We start from the raw sequence: 19,500 nt of genomic DNA, 5'->3' as shown, positions 1-19,500 counted from the left end.
AATTTATATCCAACAACAGCAACATTTGTACCCCGCCCATCTGACTGGGTTGTCCCAGTCACTCTGGGTGTCTTTCAACAAACTATAAAAACACAAACATTAAAAGCTTCCCTCTACAGGGCTCTTCTTCAGATGCCTTCTGAAAGTCGTATAAACATCTTGACATCTGAGGGGAGGGTGTAACGCAAGGTGGGTGCCACTACCATGAAGGCCCTTTCATCCAAGGAGTTCCAGGGTGGTATAATGGTTCTCCCCTCCCCATTTAATCCTCACAACAACCCTGGGAGGTAGGTTAGGCTGAGAGTGAGTGATTCAGTGAGCTTTACGGCTGAGTGGGGATTTAAGCCCTTGTCTTTCAGGTCCTAGCCTAACACTCTTAACCTCTGCAGCACACTGGCTGCCCCAGTGGCCTCTTTTTGGTCTCTTTCCCAACCCAAAATCAAAGTAGCAAGTTCCTGTCCTTCAAGAATCTGAGCCTGAAAGACAGGGTTGCAGTTTTGCGCTTGACTGCTTGCTCCTGTTCCTTCAAAGAATGAGTTGAGGTGGTGAAGACTCACTGATCTGTTCATGACAGAGCACTATGGTCATTGCTAACATTTGTTGCTAATACACATTGCTGTGTGCTTTAAAATTTTGCAGAGGGATGCTACATTCTGTGTGATGTATTTATTAATCACATGCCAGTGATCTCAAGGTGGCATATCAGGTTCTACCCTCCACCACCTTAATCCTCACGACAACCCTTTGAGGTAGGTTAGGCAGTGACTGGCATGAAGACACCCAGTGATCTTCATTATTTACTTATTGCCCGCCCTTCACCCTAAGGTCATGGCTGAACATGGGTCTCCACAGTCCTAGTCCATCATTCTGTCCACTATGCCACATCTACACTGCAATGAATTTTTAGGTTCCTGTATTCTGCAGATTCCGTGATTCTTGCATTAATTTGGTGGTCTTGTTGGGTCTAACGGGCAAAATAGTTTATGAAGGGCAATGAGAAAGATTTGTGCACCTTACACAGTTTTCTGCTTGCATTGTTCAGTTACTTGGTGGCCATATCTTCTGCCTCATTGAAAGTCTTAGAGTGTAATGAAGTGGCTCTTAGCTTGTGATTTGAAGGAGTTCCCACCCCCTCAAAAACCTGGTGCAGCCAAATGTCTGTGTTACTACTGTTATTTATTGCATTTATAACCTACATGTTCTACAAAGGAGTCCCAAGATGGCGTGCGTGGTTGTCCCCTTCCTCATTTAATCCCCACAACAACCCTTTGAGGGAGGTTAGGCTGAAAGGCAATGACTGGCCCATGGCGAGTGTCATGGCCGAGTGGGGATATGAACCTTGGTCTCTCCCAGGTCCTAATCTGATGTTCCAACCACTACACCATGCTAGTTCTATGTAGTGTGCAGAGAGGAAAGGGAATGAAGGAGGCTGAAAAAGAGAACACACACACACACACAGTGGTACCTCTAGTTACGAACTTAATTCGTCCCAGAGGTCCGTTCTTAACCTGAAACGGTTCTTAACTAGAGGCGTGCTTTCACTAATGGGGCCTCTTGCTGCTGGCACACTATTTCCGTTCTCATCCTGGGGCAAAGTTCTCAACATGAGGTAACTCTTCAAGGTTGGCAGAGTTTGTAACCTGAAGCGTTTGTAACCTGAGGCGTTTGTAATTTGAGGTACCACTGTATATATGAGAGAGAAGAATTGCTCCATGGTAATGGTTACCATGGTGACCTCTCTATCTATATCCATGCATCCCAGCTGCCTACATCTTTATTTCTCTGTTTTGCCCCTTACGTCTTTCAGCAATTTAGGGTGAGAAAGAAAGAAAGAGAGTTTGCTAGCTGAGGTGAGGAGAGGCATTCTCCCCTGGCAGGGGTACCAGAGACTAATTGCTGGAGAGAGGCCTGCCTCCCCTCACGTAAAGCCATTTGCAGCTCCAGATAGCATTAAGCAATTTGTTGACGATGATGTTGTTATTTACCTGCCCTTCACCCTTAGGCTAGGTTGCAACAATTGAAACACAATGTTAAAAACAGTTTAAAGCAACTTGAAACCACAGATAGGAAATCCAGATCTCAGAGTCCAATCCTCCGCCTGCCCAGTCATCTGTAAATATGGCTTTCTCATTGTTCATCCTTCTTTCCAGGTTGTTTTAGGGCAACTGAAAGGCACCAGTCCCAGTACTGATCTTTGGGGGGCTCTACTGTTTATATACCCACAGTGTGAGAATTGTCCATATTTCACTGGGTGACCCAGGATCTAGTGTCCAGCAACTAGGAGGGCATGGATTAATGATGCTCCTGAGCTGTTTGGGCTTCCAAAGGCCGCATTGTTTCTGAGGACATCTTCGTCTGGCCTTTCTCCTTTGAATTGCTGTGCCAATGCTTGGCATCATCAATGCCACAAAGGTGTTCATGTGGTTAAAAAAGCAAACAAAGAATTAAAAGCTTCTAGTCCTCAAGACAGCAAAGGCAGGCGCCAAGGTATGGGCAGCAGCACCGTGCTGGTGAAATTTCAGAAGACTGCTGGGCCAGGGAAGGAAGCAGGGGCAGAAAGTGGGAAATCAGCATAGGATTGTGGGGGGAGAAGCAAAAAAACCATGTTTTCTGTTTTCTGACTTTGCTTTAAAATGTATGTAGACTTGCAATAGTCTTGTTGTTGTTGTTGTTGTTGTTGTTGTTGTTGTTGTTGTTAATAACAGTAAATGAATAAGTGATTTCTTCCCATCAAAAATTCATTCTTGCTAGTAGGGGTGTGTTGGACCCTTTTAGAGGGTACCATTTTCCTGCTCCAGCTTCCACACTTCCACATGTTCCTTCCCACCTTCCAAAAAGCTGCCAGTTTGTGTTGTGTTGAGCCATCAATCCTGGGAAGTTGCAGAATTGTTTCATCGCAGTGCAAAGGTCCCAGTGAGCCAGTGGTTTCTCCCCAGCAAATATAAGGAAGGCTCACAGCTGCAGTGTAGAAATTATAGGGTTTGAACTCCCTGGTCAACTTCTCTTCCCTACCCCACCCCCAACACATTGATTGAGTTGTTACGGGGTGTGATCAGAGGGAAATGAAAGGCAGAGAAGTTTGCAGAGATAATTACGTGCTTCTTCGCAATGGTAAATCACCCAGTAGTTTTTGATGACACACACTGTCCTGGCATCAGTAAGCCAGTTAACACATACAGTATGCTAAAAATCCTTTGTCCCAGTTCTATCCACAAGTGATAGCATCGGAACTCTTCGGCATGCTTTTCATAAACGAAAGCACTTCTTCACAAAGCACAGAGTTAAACTATAGAACTCACTCTCGCAAGAGGCAGTGATGGCCACCAACTTGTATGGCTTTAAAAGCGGATTGGACAAATTCATGGTGGGGGGGGGAGCTACTAACCATGATGGCTCTGCTCTGCCTCCATGGTCAGAGGCAGCAATGCTTCTGAATATCAGTTGCTGGAATCCACAGGAGAGGAAAGCACTCTTGACTTGGGTTCTGCATGCGTGTTCTCAGCATGCATCTGAGTGGCCACTGTGAGAACAGGATGCTGGAGTAGATGGGCCCTTGGCCGATCTAACACGTTCTTAAGTTCTTACATTTTAAAAACTTCGTTTCCCTCTGGCTTACACCCTGTCCCCCAACCTGGTAGACATGTACCTGAATCCAGGATAATACTTGCTACACCTGATGAAGTGAACTGTAGCCTTTAAGGTGCCACAAGAGTCTTTGCTAGTTTTCCTGCAAAGTGACATGTAAACACTAGATGCCCCTCTGGAAATCCTTTGAAGTAGTTTAGGCTTAGGGGGTCCATGCTTAACCGGTGGGTTTTAGGGCCAAGTAGGATTTGAACTCTGATCGCCATTGTAATAACCACCATACCACATTGAGCCCACATTCACAGCATACATTTAAAGCAGCATCCTACCACTTTAAACAGTCATGGCTTCCCCCCAAGGAATTATGGGAGCCATAATTAAGGGGGCTGAGTCAGGAGATGCTCTCCTCTCTCTCAGAACTACAATTCCCAGATTTCCTTGGGAAGAGGGATGGATTGTTAACCACTCTGTGAGTTGAAGCCCTGGGAGGGGTCTCCTAACAACTCTCAGCACCTTTAGCAAACTACAGCTCCCAGAATTCTTTGGCTGTTTAAAGTAGTACCCTAATGCTTTAAATGTATGCTGTGGATGTGGAGTCAAGCAACTGATGCTTTCCCCCTTCTTCATTTTTCTTTAAAAGAGCTGCTTTTCTCGAAGTTGCAAAAGGGGAAAATGATTCAGTTGTTTGTTATGTCTCTTTTGTCCCTGGGTCTTCCAGGTGTACAATGAGTGCTTCCTGTTTATGGCCTTGACACTTTCAGGACTTGTTCTAAGACAAAGTGTTGTGTGGAAACTTTTCTGTAAGGTGTTCCCTGGGGGTGGGGAAGGGGGAGGGCTCCAGAAAAATGTGTTCCAGAACTGAGCTGTTGGGTTCTTCTGAGTTCAGTTGCTTTTAGGGCAGAACAGATTGGTGCCATTTTGCTGCCTTAAATGGTGCTGTTTTGCCATTTTAATATACATTTCAATAGTTTCACATGTTGTCCATTTTCACCCATTATTGTACATTTTTATGAATGTGAATTATAATTTTTGAACTACTACTATCATGGTCAAATGGGGATTGAAGTGGCTTTCAAATTCTACAGGTTCCTGAAGTGTTGCTGACCTTGTCTGTTGCAGCTAAATTATGCTGTAATATATTTGTTATTCTTTAAAATACTACTGGTAATGTCATGGGAACACAAGGTATATGGGGCTTTATGGAGGGAATAATCTCATTTCTAGGGAAGACCTGACTTCCAAGCAGCTGTTCCAACATTACATTCCTCATAAAGCTTATCCAGATGTTTAACACTTATCCCTGTAGGTAGAAAGGCAGCATCTCAGGTTGCAGGGTTCTGATACACTCTTCTGTCTGGCACATGCAGACCTTTGAACCCCCACTTTTCATTTAAAATCAGGCTCCACTGAACCCTGAAGTGTGTCTGTGATGTATGCAGATTAATCACCCCATCCCATTTTCTCAATGTAAATCTGTCCTGCAAGCTACTTCTGAATGTACCATATAACAAGAGAAAAAAGCAATAGTGTTAATTCTTTTTCTCCCCCTCTTTTTTTGTAGGCTTCTTTTATTAAACCTCATCAAAAATTCCCAACGCATCTGGATTTGCACAGACAAGTGGAATACCATGAACTGAAAAAGCGGCAACAAACCTTTTTTGTGCTTAGTTTTTTATTTTGTGATTTTCTACTTTTTTTGTTTTTTCAAAACGATTTTTTGGATGACAGCACTTTGAAAAACAAGGTGTTTTCCTTTTTTTAATTTTTGGAAATTAAAAAAATTAAGCCACCCCATACCGTGAGGATCTCCGGAGAAGATGGGGAGAAAAAAGATTCAGATCCAGAGGATTACGGACGAGAGGAACCGGCAGGTCAGTTTGCATTGAATGGATAGAAATTGTACACCATCATTTTTCTCTCTTTATGGTGGTATGGGTGGTGGGGAGAATTTGCCATTTCTGCAGAGTCCCAAAGGGGACGTCACTTTCCCCTTGCTTTGTGCTTCGACTTTGCTAACTCTGAAATTGAACCTGTGCTTTTCAGTAGCACAGACTCTTGTGAGTGGTGCATCAATTAAGTGGTTTGGAGCTGCTTGGGAGCCTAGCTGGGTTTCCAGGTCTCTTTCCTGAGACTGGGATGGAACAGAGGAAGGTGCCTTATGTTGAGTTGGACTGTTGGCCCATCTAGCTCAGTATTGTCTACACTGATTGGGAGCAGCTCTTCAGGGTCTCCCAGGCTGGGGGCAGGGTCTTTCTCAAGCCTCCTTGAAGGTGCCATTGGGATTGAAGCTGGGGCCTCATGCCAAGCAGATGCTCTGGATCTGAGCAGCTGTGATGGTGGATGAAGTATAGGAGCTACAGAGTGCGGTCTTATAGGCCAGGGAGCAAAGGCTGGAAGTTATGTGCCCATCTGGGGAGCAGTTCACATCATAGTTTGTTGTCACTCCCGCACAGCAAAGCAAGTTGATGCTTTCCATAGATTTCAATATTCAAAATTGTCATTGGAAAGATGTGGGGTGGCCTCAAATCAGGGGTCTTGTGCGTTCTGGGATGGAACTTCCTGCCAGAAACCACTGAGGTCGCATTCACGCTACACATTTTCAGCACCCTGATTCCACTTTAAACCATCATGGCTTCCCCCAAAGAATACTGGGAGCTGTAGTTTGCTAAGGGCACTGGGAGTTGTTAGAAGACCCCCCCTGTTCCCCTCCCAGAGCTTCAATTCCCAGAGTGGTTTAACAATCAATCCCTCTTCACAGGGAATTCTGGGAATTGTGGCTCCGTGAGGGGGAAAGGTGTCTCCTAAGAACTCTCAGCACCCTTAACAAACTACAGCTCCCAGGTTTCTTGGGGGGAAGACATGACGTTTTAAAGTGGTATCATAGTGCTTTACGTGTGTATTGCCAATGTGGCCACTATCTCCCCCCCAAAACACTCATCAGTACGTTGCCAGGTCTAGCTTGAAGCCTCAAAGCTTTATTTTTCCTTGTCAAGGTCACTGGGGAAGGACAGACATCTCAGAGTCATGGCCCAGAATCAAAGTTTTGTGGTGGTAGGCATGCTTGGCTTGAGGGTTTTTGCTATCTACGCCATCTCTGTCAAGTGCTGAAATAAACCATCCAGGCTCTTTCAGCTGCTTCTTCATAACCTGCACTTCTAAAATATCAGGAATGAATCCAGTGGCCAGGAATATGGCTACCACAAGATGCAGTGGTGGCCAGCAACTAAGGCGGTTGGACAGATTCATGGAGGATAAGGCCATCAGTGACCACTAGCCTTGGTGGCTAGTGTTGTTATCTATTTGTTTCATTTAGAAATTACTTCCCTTAAAACATGTCATAGTGTTTTAGACCCCCCTCCCCCATTCTTCTGATGGTAAATTGTTTTAACTGATTTTAATATCCTGCTTGTGTAGTGTGGTAAAGTGGCAAGAGTGTCGGACTAAGACCTGGCAGGGACCAGGGTTCGAATCCCCACTTGTTGGCCATGACATGCCCTGGGGGTGACCTTGGGCCAGTCAATGCCTCTCAGCCTAACCTTCCTCACAGGCTTGTTGTGGGATTAAATAAGCGAGAGCTACTTTGTGCTCTTTAGAGAAAAGGGTAAGATAAAAATGCAGTTAATAATAATAAGAAAAGTATTTGTGGTGGTGGTTGTGGTGGTTGTAGTAGTAACCTGCCTTGGGGCCTTCTGCTGAAGACTCGGTAAAATATCTAATGCATAAAAACATTGGTAACAGAAACCGTTTCAAGTCCAATGCAGATACAGACTGGGATAAAAACAACCTTCATTTAAAAGGCTTGTTGGAAAAAAAAGGTGGGGAAAGAAAGGTCTACAACAGGCACTGGAAAGACAATACAGGCTGCTCCTGTAATGACATGGTGTGCCTCTCAACCCCCGTTGCTAGGATACGTGAGTGGGGAGAGTAGCTGTTCATGTCCTGTTTGCTGGCTTCCCAGTGGAGCATCTGGTCGGCCCCAGTGAGAACAAGATGCTGGACTGGATGGGGCCCCTTCTCCTCACAGAGCTAAAACCCCCAAAGTTCTTTAGGAAGAGGGATTGATTGCTAAAAGACTCTAGGAATTGTAGCCCTTAACTAATTGCACTTCCCAGGATTCTTTGGGGGAAGCCATGACTATTTAAACTGGCACCATAGCGTTTTAAATATATAGATATATACTGTGAATGTGCCCCCCCCCCCCCGCCTAGGATGGAATCCTTGCCTACTTAAACCCTACAATTTCCTTACCTTGGAGGTCCTCCTAAGCCCCACCTTCCAGAATCAGAGCTCAGTTGATTATATATTTATTTAAGGTGGCTTTTGAGTGGCAATACAATTGCCCTAATTGGGTTTTTGTGCTTCTTAGCTCACCCTCTGTCTTTGGGGTGCAACAGGCTATAAACCAGGAGGTACAATAACATAAACGCTGTGTTTTTATGAACATGACATTTAGGCAATTTCTAATCTGCTTCCCACTGGCCAGGGTGACTTGGCCTCCTTCAACTCCCATGTTTGTTAACTGCACCATGAGGACTTGTAACTTGCATAGTTAAAGCAAGGATAAAAGCAACTACCCCAAAGCAAGCAGATTTGGGGTTTTCAGGGGTGACCTGGAAATCCGGAAGGCTTTTTTAAAAACCCAATTTCTTCTTAGCACCAAAACTACGCACCCTGCCTTGGCAGTGTCCTGCACCATGCTTGTTGAAGTGGGGTAGAGGACTGTTAACAACAACAACAACAATAACAACAACAACATGGAACAAGGTACCTGCTGTTCCATTGCTAGCAGAGGGATTGTTCTGGCAGGCAGGAAATTTGCTGCGGCAAATACTTTCCTACCCTTCAGGGAACCACCCTCAAGGTTGTGAGGTCTTAAAATTAACCCATCGTGACAGATGGCCTAGTTCGATTTCCAGCTCCCCAGCAGGTCTGTTCTCTTGGCAACGGCCCCTTGATGCAGACTGAGGTTGTTTCAATAAACACCTGAGAGCGAGCTGTGAGTCCCATTTCAAGAAATTAAAACACCAGCCCTCCTTCCCCTCGACTCCACTGTTGACAAAGCCCAAGGGCAGGAGAGAGTGGTTAGAGAGAAGGCCACATTCACATGTACAAAGGCAAGCTCTAGTGTTAAGGACTTCTGTCAAGCTGCTTTGGGAGGGTGTGAATGAATTGTTTGTTGTTGTTCTTTATCTAGAGAGGCCTCTTCCTCACAGTTTCAATCCCCACCCCACAAGGCACTTGTGCAAGGTTAGGAACCACTTAGGCCTCATTCATATCAAACATTTAAAGCTCTATGATTTCACTTCAAACACTCATGGGTTCCCTCAAACTATTCTGGGAGCTGTAGTTTTTTAGCGGTGCTGAGAGCTGTTAGAAGGCCCCTGTTCCCATCACAGAGCTACAATTTCCAGAGTGTTTTAGCAATCGACCCCTCTTCTCAGCTCTCTGGGAATTGTAGCTTTGTGTGACAGAGATGAAATACAATTAAAACACCGCTATGACAGCAACTTTCTATATGAAAATGCAAAGTCAATTAAAGGCTGACATTACATGTGGCTAATCTAACACATGGCTAATCTAACAGTTTTGGAACACAGTTTCCAAGGGTTCTTCACCATGCATCAGAAGCTTTTAGTGTTGTAGACATTCACGCCTGTAAGGGGAGAAAATTCCACTCATGGGGCACTACCACAAAGAAGGCCCTGCTCCAGGTTCCCCATAATGGGCAGCATCGGTTACTTGGGCTGGAAGCAGCCCCCACCTCTTGATTTTTAGGCCCAACCTGGCTGATGTGGAAAGAGGTGCTCTGACAAATATCAAGGTCACAAGTTATTGAGGGCTTTATAAGTTAATGTTAGCACTTTGATGTGGGCCTGGTAACATATAGGCAGCAACAATAGATTCCATAGAATATGTGTCACATAATAAAATAAATTCTTGTGACTGCATTCTGCACTAACTGCAGAATGGAAGAAGGAACTGAGCTGAAGGAATTGGAAACTGCAGCAAACTTTGCACTCTTTCAATTCCAGATTTTCATTTCAGAAATTCTCCTAGTTTAACCAAAACTCAGAGCTGAGCAAGCCTACTGAAGAATCAAGGGAAGGAGCCTAATAAATCTCCTGGGTGGAAACCTTGCCTCTTGTGCTGGTGTCTGTCTTTTTGCTGATTGTGTTCATCCCTCGTAATAATAATTAGGGGTGTTACTTGATAAATCAACGTAGCGTGATTTTTAAAATCTTAAAAAAGGTGCTCCCAAACTAATCAGATAGACATTTTCCAAATTAAATTGTTTATTACTTTTACATGGACAAATCCATGAAGGGTGCCCATCTTGAATGAGGCATTGTCTTCCTGCCCTCTGTTGCCCCCTTCTCTCACATACAGGAGGGAAACTGTCTTGCCTGCTGCAGCAAGTGCATGTACCATCAAAGTAAAGCCTTTTTAAAATAAAAAATTGAGCTTTCTTCATTTGCATCATGGAAGCATTTCGTCATTTGCAAATTTATTATTGAATAAATTAATTAAAACGCACATGATTCTTCCATTAAGATTTCTTTCAGTTGAGTGGCAGCCCTAATAATGATCTCATGTGGCATTCATGCAACACTTGAGAGAGTTCAAGGCATTTTGCATGATCTAGTTCTCAGTACAACTATCCCATGCGGTAGGGCAATAGTGTTAGGGACAAATGTAAGGTTCTGCACTTAGGAAGAAACAGATGCACAAATATAGGATGGGGGACACCGGGCTTACTAGCAGTACATGTGAAAAGGATCTAGGGGTCTTGGTGGACCACAAGCTTAACATGAGTAAACGTGTGATGCAACAGCAAAAAAAGCTAATGCTATTCTAGGCTGCATCAACAGAAGTATAGTGTCCAGATCAAGGAACTAATAGTACCACTCTATTCTGCCTTAGTCAGACCATACTTTGAATACTGTGTCCAATTCTGGGCACCACAATTTAAGAAGGATGCCGACAAACTGGAACGTGTGCAGAGGAGGGCAACCAAGATGATCAGGGGTCTGGAAACTAAGCCTTATGAGGAGCGCTTGAAGGAGCCGGATATGTTTAGCTTGGAAAGGAGGAGACTGAGAGGAGATATGATAGCCATCTTCAAATATCTAAAGGACTGTCATCATATGGAAGAGGAAGCATGCTTGTTTTCTCCTGCTCTGGAGGGTAGAACTCGAACCAATGGCTTCAAGTTGCAAGACAGGAGATTCCGACTAAACATTTCGGAAAACTTTCTGACAGTAAGAGCTGTTCAGCAGTGGAACAGACTCCCCTGAGAGGTGGTGGACTATCCTTCCTTGGAGGTTTTTAAACAAGAGGTTGGATGGCCATCTGCCATGGATGCTTTAGCAGATATTCCTGCATTGCTAGATGACCTTTGGAGTCCCTTCCAATTCTATGATTCTATTATTCCTGTCTGCAATATGAGTATGAGGCTAAGGGGAAGAGGGGGCTTCCCTAGTTAGTTCCTGGCAGGGGCAAGAAAGGAACTGCAGGCTTCCAGATTCCCTGCCTTAGTCCTTCATCCTATTATAGCTGTCTTCTTGGTGCGGAGTTTTGGTTTTTATACACACCCCTTTCAGTGCACTTACCGGTAATTCCAAACAGGACATTATGCTGCCCATAACAAGCAATGGCAGGCAAATTTGGTTGGAGTGGTTTTCCTGTTCCCTTTGGAACAATGGGTCTTTTGAGTTTTACTTCTTAAAAGTTTGGGGGAGCCATTTTGCCTGTAACAGTAACGTCTCACTCTGAATATGACTGACTTGTTTGAAGGATACTATGACTTGAAAACAGAGACTCTGTATGTACTGTTATTACCCAAGAAAATATTTTAATAAAAGCATATTTAAAAACAAAACAAAAAATGGTGGGGGAAGGGGTGATTGAGGAGAAGAGGAAATTGTGAAAGCATCCCAGTTGTTCAAAGCATTTTGTTTGGTTTGGTTTTTGTAAGGCTAGCAGGAAACTTCCTATTAGCAATTATTATTAAGAAAGCTGCTGGAACTTTTTATTGGAGTGGTCATGCTTTGCAACAGAGGGAAGGCCAGCGCTAGGTGCCAAGGACAAGCTGGATGTATGTCTTTCCGTGGTTATTTGAAGCAGTAAAAGTGAATGGAAAATACTTTCCAGTTCTTTGGGGGCTTTGATTGAGTCCAGGTTCCACAATCCCGTCAGGAAGGAGGGGAGGCATCCTGTGTCAGAGTGCAGGGCCAAATCGATTGCCTGTTTCTCATCTCTTTCCATTGAGCTGCTGTTTGTGCAGCTAAGCTTTGCGGGAGAGAGCTGTTGAAGAGGCTTCTTCAGGTTAGCAGGTTAAAGTACCTGGCTTATTATTTATTTTGTTACATTTGTCTGCAGCTCTTCTTCAGTCACAGAACCCAAAGTGGTGTGCATGTGGTCCCCAAGTAGTCACCCTTTCAAGCACTGGCCAGATACAGACCTGCTTAATTTCAGCAAGGTGCTGGACTCACATACCTGCTGGCCTGCTTTTACTGCAGTGTCTTTAGAGCCAGAAATGTTCCCATGGGAGACATTGCATGTGGCTGGTTCTCAGTGAGTACTGAAAGCATTCTAAAGGTTCCTGGAAAACCTCATAAGGGTAAAGGGACCCCTGACCATTAGGTCCAGTTGTGGCCGACTCTGGGTTTGCGGCGGTCATCTCGCTTTATTAGCCAAGGGAGCCGGCGTACAGCTTCCAGGTCAAGTGGCCAGCATGATTAAGCCGCTTCTGGCGAACCAGAGCAGCGCACGGAAACGCCATTTACCTTCCCACCAGAATGGTACCTATTTATCTACTTGCATTTTGATGTGCTTTTGAACTGCTAGGTTGGCAGGAGCAGGGACCGAGCAACAGGAGCTCACCCTGTTGTGGGAATTCGAACCGCCAACCTTCTGATCGGCAAGCCCTAGGCTCTGTGGTTTAACCCACAGCGCCACCCGCATCCCTGGAAAACCTCATAACAGCTAGCTATTGCTACCTTGCAGTGTGTTTACACGCACACAAACCATCAGAATCTGAGGTTGGGCAGGTGTATTTATGTGCCTTCAATGTATGTGCCTTCACTGTACTCATTTATTCCACCGTAGCCCATTTTGCACAGATGTAGGACAGTGGTGCAAAACCAGCGCAAACTCCACAAAGCGCCCTGAAAACATGCAGATTTTTTTCCTAGTGTACTTTACCAGTGGCACAAAATGAACCACGCAGTGGGAAGGCTGTGTGTTGTATCAAGTGCTAGTCCTACTCAGAACAGGCCCATGGAAAATAATGGACAGGGCTAACTTAGGTCTACTCTGAGTTTAACTTTATTGGATCCAACCCTGTGCCTTAGATCTCATATACATGTGTTACCCTGGGCCTGGGGTCATGATGCATCTGCCACATGTGTCAAGAGATTTAACTTCTAGAGACTTGGGGATGGCAGGGGGACAAGTTAAGGCAGAAGGACAGAGGCTCCTAGAGTCTGTGTTTTCTAAAAGCATCCACATCATCTCCACAAATCAAGATATAAGACAGTGGTGCTTATCAGCAAGAGATCCCAGAAACTCAGGGCTGTCCCTGCTCAAGAGGGGTCATTGAAGATGATGTCCTATTCCAGTGCTGGATTTGCCCCTCCTGCAGGGGACATGAGCGGGTGGTTTTTCACTGGGCTGGGAGAGTTGGCAGAAGCCAAAGGCAAGGATGCCGAGCCTGTAATAGTCCCTAATGACATTACAGGGATTTGCAGAGGGGATTTGCCATTGCAGATCAGTCCACTGGTCCTCAGGGCCTGGCCGACCGGCTGGAGAAGCGGCTGGTACCTTGATGTATTGGGAGGGAGACAGAAATCCTCCTTCAGTTATGCCAGCCTGGACGGTCCAGTAATTCCTTCCACAGTCCTTGGTGCACACGGCTTACACCCTGGAGAAGGAGATTTGATTACCCTCTTCGTCTTAAAAGGTTAATGCCTCCAGATGAGGGTGAGGAGGCCTGACTAAATCCTATCTTAGCCCCAAACTGAGTGAAAGCCTTTTATCATTGTTCTGCCTTGCCCTCCCCTCTTCCTTTCCCTCCCACCCTTAAGAGTTGGCTGCGTTGCTGCAGATGTGAGGTTAATGCAGCCTGGGCCAACCTGGTGGCTTCCAGATGTCTTGACAGGCTGTTTGGACTCCAATCACCAGCTAGCACAGCCCTTTTGAACCACAGATCCCGTCAGCCCTAGTCAAGACAGCCCCAGCCATTTCTTCTGCATATCTGTCAGCCCCTAACTTCACCACTACTGAAAAGACAGTGAAGAAATAAGTTGCTGGTTGGGGAAGTCTGTTCAGCAGCAAAATAATATCTGAATGTGACGTATGCATAGATAGGATGGACCTCCATTGCACTATTCCAGCTGTTAAGAACATACTTTTTATTTAATTTATGGTGTTTATCTTTCTCCTTTTTCTACAATGAGCTGAATGTGGTATACATGGTACCCCCCCCCCATTTAATCCCCACAACAAACCTGTGAGGCACATTAGACTGTGGCTGACCTAAATTTACACCTAGAGAGCTTCCTGCCTGAGTGGGGAATTGAATCCTGGTCTCTCCCAGGTCCTAGCATGACACTCTAACCACTACACCACCACTTGTTCTCTGCAGCTTAGCAAAGAGCCTGGTTGCTCCATCTGACCAAGGTGGCTTCATTGAGTTCAGCATCCTGTTTCCTGCAGATCTCCAAATAGGGCTGGGGAAAGACTCTGTCTGAAATGTTAGGAAATGCTGCCAGTCCGTGTGCACAATACTAAGTTAGATTGACCCAATGGTCTGACTTAAATTAAGACAGCATCCTAGGTTCCTAGCTGTTATCTGGAGACATGCTGCCTCTAACAGTGGAAGGTCTGCTTAGGGGTGGTGTTGGCATGGTTATGAGATCCCCTAAACTGGTGGCTTTGGGGGAGTTCAGTATGTGTTCTAAGGCTGCACTCGCAGAAGAATAGATCAGGATTTCATGACATCTGTGGCAAATGATGAGTCTATTTCAGGCCCTGCCTGGTACCAGGACTTGTGCTGGATCTGTGTGTGTTCATTCTGGATGGAAAGATGGTGACCTAGGTAGACACTTTGCTACCTGGTGAGGTTTAGGCTTACTGAAGTTCTTAATCTCTTGTGGGGTAGGTGAGGAAGGTGTCTGTTTTTGGATGTGATGGTTCTAGGAAACACCCTAGAGAGGTCCGATCTGGCCACAGTCATGTCTCAAATGGGATCAGGCATCCTTTTCCAATCTTGTACCCTCCTGGTGTTGTTGGACTACAACTCCCACCATTCTTGATCACTGGCCCTTCTTGACATCCAGTTGTGAAAGGTTGGACTACTACAATGTGCTCTCTGTAAAAGGTAAAGGACCCCTGGACTGTTAAGTCCAGTCAAAGGTGACTATGGGGTGCGGTGCTCATCTTGGCATTTGTCCACAGGCAGCTTTTCTGCATCATGTGGCCAGCATGACTAAACCGCTACTGGCTCACGGAGGATCGTGACGAGTGTCAGAGCGCACGGAAACACTGTTTACCTTCCCACTGCAGCAGTACCTATTTTTCTACTTGCACCGATATGCCTTCAAACTGCTAGGTTGGCAGAAGCTGGGACAGAGCAACGGGAGCTCACCACCGTTATGCGGATTTGAACCACCAACCTAACGTTAGCAAGCCGAAGAGGCTCAGTGATTTAGACCACAGCACCACCCGTGTTTTACCTGCTTTCTGTAGGGCTGCCCCTGAAAAGTGTCTGGAAACTTTGGCTGGTCCAGAATGCAGGAGCTAGAAGTGTTCTGGGGCCAGCAATGCTTTAGAATACCAGAATGCTGGAAACGGCAGGTCCTGCTGGACTAGATGGGCCATTGGCCTTATGCTCTTAGTGAATGTGCAGTAAATGCCTGGTGCCACCTAACCTCTTTAGCGAACATATTTGGATGAATGCTCAATAAACATGTTGTCTAGAAGTGACCAGGGTTAATTCCTTCTTATAATAAATTTCATAATGAAAGACAGGAAGAAAGGGCTCTCTGGGTTAGGAGTTCCACACAGCCAACTGGAGACCCCCTCTTCTTTCTCCAATCTTCAAGAGGGAGTGCGCGGTTGCTTGTGGTCTGAACAGGTGAAGGGGTTGTTTGCCAGCTGCCTTTTGACAGCTGAAGAAATGAAACTGGAGGAAGCCTGTGGTTTAATGGGGGAAGGGAGAGATGAACCCTAGGAGGGGCGGTGGGGGCTGCAGAGTAGAAAAGAACCATAATTACCTCTGTGCCAAGAAACCTCGCAAACAATGGCAGCATACGGAGTTTGGAAGCCTGACAAGCTCGGTGTTTCCATAGCATCCTGGCAGTGAAGAGGCTGAGTTGTGAATCAGGAGGTCCCTACTTCAAATCTTGCCTCTGCCAGGAACTCGCATGGAGGGTGGCTTTGTTAAGCTGTTCTCCCTCAGTGCTCCCCTGCCCACAGTATGGGAGACTGACACTCCCCTACTTCATGGGGTTGTTGTGAGGATTTCAGAAATCCATCAAGGAATTTTTTATTTATTTACTATTGCTTCTGACAAGGTTTTAGTCTTCTGGGTCGCCAGCCTGTAGCAATCTTGCTTCAAGAGGGGCGGGGGGAAGTAGCCAGTAGTTTTCACATTCCTTTGGAGGAGTCAATGTGCCTCTGCTGTGCTGAGTTAACATAACATTTATTTTTTTTAATTAAAATATTTATATACCACTGTATCATAAAAATATATATCACAGCAGTTTACAAAAATATAAAAATATAACACCAAACAAATAGCAACATAAAAAGTTAAAAAACAAGTTTAAGGCAAAAAGAAAATTAAATTAAAAGGCCGTTGGAGCCAGTGTGGTGTAGTGGTTAAGAGCGGTAGTCTCATAATCTGGGAAACCGGGTTTGAGTCTCCGCTCCTCCACATGCAGCTGCTGGGTGACCTTGGGCCAGTCACACTTCTTTGAAGTCTCTCAGCCCCACTCACCTCACAGAGTGTTTGTGGGGGAGGAAGGGAAAGGAGAATGTTAGCCACTTTGAGACTCCTTAAAGGGAGTGAAAGGCGGGATATCAAATCCAAACTCTTCTTCTTCTTGTGGGGGATGTACTCTTAAGCACCTGCATAAGCCCGGAGGAATAGAAAACTTTTCAGCAGGCGTTTAAAAGTTGGCATTTAAAAGTTTGTTATTTTTGGAAAATTAATAAAATATTATTTAAAAAAACTAAAATAAAAGTTGGTGCCGTGAATCTCTGTCGGTTGAGTGTTCCACAGCACTGGGCCAGTGACATTGAAGGCTCATTGTTGTCAAATGAGCCCCACCAGCACAGGAACAGCCTCTTGGATCAGGCCAATGTCTCTTCTAGTTCTCACAGTGGCTGACCAGGTGCCTGTGGGAAACCCGCAAGCAGGACCTGAGCACCAGAGCCATCTCTCCTCCTGTGGTTTCCAGCGAATGGAAGCATCATTGCCTTTGACCGAGGAGGCAGAGCAGAGCAGCCATGGCTAGTAGCCATTGATATTCTCTTCCATAAGTTTGTCCAATCCTTTCTCAAAGCCATCCAAGTCTGTGACTATCACTGCTTCCTGTGGGAGCAAGTTCCAAAATTTAACTGTGCGTTGCATGAAGAAATACGTTCCTTTATCTGTCCTGAATCCTGAGTTGCCATGAGGGGAGGAGAGAAGTCCTCTATCCATTCCCTTCTGTTCTTGCAGTGATGGAGAGTTTTGAGATATTCCTGGTTGGGACGGTTTTTTCAGGGTTTATCTGTGCATATGTGTGCACGTGAACCCTGCAGAAGAAGGCGGGAATGAACTGAAAGAAAAGAAGGTTGTGCTAAAAAGCTCCTAAGTGGTGCTAAGGGCAAATATGAGGAAGGGAGAACAAAATTGATATATTTTTTTAAAAAATAAATTTATTCAAATAAACAGCACAGTACCATGTGTGTATGAAATATTGATACAAATACTGTATGAAATATTGATAGAAATACATAGATGTATAAATTGCATGAATAAATACACCATCATTAAATATTGATAGAAATGAAAAGCTGTTGGGTTATATCCAGCTCAGACAGACTCAGAGGTGACCTATTGAAATCAATGGACTTGAGTTATTCATGATTGACTTAAGTCCATTTGATGTCAACAGGCCTGCTCTGAACACTTCCTGTTATTTACAACAAGGATAAACTTCTCTATTGAGCAGTATCTAAATTATTTCTAAAATATCAAAGGGTTTTGTGGCACCTTTAAAAAAGGGCTAGAAAATTTTATTGTGGCCAAAGCCAGCCTTCACCAACTTGGCACCCTCCAGATATTTTGGACTACAACTCCCATCACCTGGGGCTGGAAGGGACTTGTAGTCCAAAATATCTGGAGGGCACCAGGTTGGCTAAGGCTGGCATAAGATGTTGTAGATTAGAGTGGACTAGTGCCTTAATAAAATCTTACATATGGCGCAATATCCTTTGCAGCAACAAACCAAACTGTACGCTGCCTCTTTAGAATGTATAGAAGTCTGGGTGTAGTCTTCAGAACAACAATAAATGGAAGTCAGTCATTCTTAACCTTTTTGTTTGTTTTTGTCTTCAGTCTCTCAGCTGTATAAATGCTGTTTCCCCCCATCTTAGCCAACTACTCTCAGTTTAAGTAGAGCTGGAGAGAGACCCGTCTACTTCCGAGCCACCAAAATAGTTTAACAGGCAATCTCTCATCACAGGGAGCTCTGGGCATTGTGGCTCTGAGAGGGGAATAAGGGGTCTCAGCTCCTTTGACAAACTACAACCCCCAGGATTCCTTGGCGGAAGTGACGACTGTTTAAAATGGTCTGATACAGCTTTAAATGTGTAGTGCAGATGGGGCCTAACTCAGCAGCTGCTTTGTATGAAAGGGTTGGCTGGGCCCCCATGAGTGAATGAGAACACTACCATTTTGCCTTAAGGAGAATGCTGCCAAGGCATGTGCAGATCTACAGATAGCAACTTGGATTGATCATGGAGAGAAACCAGAACACAGGGCCAGTTGGAGCCTATGGAGAAGATAGCCGATTTTGCATGCAGATAAGACACTGAGCAATGGAGGATTGCCATATCTCATTTTTAAAATATTTCTCTCACGCTGGTCTAAGTACTTCTCCAAAAGGAGATGTGAGTTTTCGTTTTTCAGCAAAAGGTCTTCAGAGCAATGCAGAGTACGTCCAGCTCTTCTCTGTTGGAAGGGGTGGGGACAGACTGATGGAGAGAGTGCCTCTGAGCATATATAAAGTGCTCCTTCTACAGGGCTGACCTTACCATTAGGCAATGAGGTGCTCTTTTGGTGAGGAGGTAGAATAATTTCTATTTCATTTTATAATGTATATAAAACAGACAGAGCAGTTACAACAGCAGGTGAAAATTAAAAGATGAAAAACAAAACTATAAAATAGTCACATAGAATACGCACATGGGTTAAAAATAACAAAGTCCAAGTAAAGAATATCATCGTTATCTGATCATCAAGTATAGTTCCAGATTTGCCAGGCTTGTGACGAGGGTTGCATTGAAAATGATGGCTCCATTGTATATATGACAGTGAGGCCATGAAAGGGCAGCAAATTGTTGTTTATGTAATTTATTGCATTTTTACTCCTGGGGAGAGGCACTTGTGGGATTTTCTGCCCCGAGTGCCAAGATATATTGGCCAGCCTTGAGTATTACGCACCTTGACTTGGCAGGGGCAGGGAGACGGTACACAGGGGATGTTTGGTTGGGGGCACCAAATGTCTTTTTCTAGTCCTGCCCCTGTCTGAAGAAGCAAAAACTATTAGCCAAGATAAATGAATAGTACTTCCATGTGCTGAAGAAGCATATCTGGAATACCAGGCATGGAGGTAAGCAGAGAAACGGCATTCAGAGGTGCTG

General features: G+C 44.9%; 1 protein-coding gene across 8 annotated transcripts in view; it reads left to right on the top strand.

Annotated features, from left to right (window-relative positions):
* MEF2D (myocyte enhancer factor 2D) overlaps nucleotides 1-19,500 on the top strand; it is a 136,132-nt gene that overhangs the window by 69,724 nt on the left and 46,908 nt on the right. For all 8 annotated transcript variants that reach the window (XM_077920500.1, XM_077920502.1, XM_077920503.1 and 5 more), the window contains one exon: nucleotides 5,147-5,456. In XM_077920500.1, the coding sequence (XP_077776626.1) occupies nucleotides 5,403-5,456 (54 nt within the window). In that variant the 5' untranslated portion in view covers nucleotides 5,147-5,402. The remainder of the gene's footprint in view (nucleotides 1-5,146; nucleotides 5,457-19,500) is intronic.

Source organism: Podarcis muralis, chromosome 16 (genome assembly GCF_964188315.1).
Source record: "Podarcis muralis chromosome 16, rPodMur119.hap1.1, whole genome shotgun sequence".
Taxonomy (NCBI): Eukaryota; Metazoa; Chordata; class Lepidosauria; order Squamata; family Lacertidae; genus Podarcis; species Podarcis muralis.
Note: the sequence above shows the minus strand (reverse complement) of the source record. Positions and strands in the feature narration are given on the sequence as shown.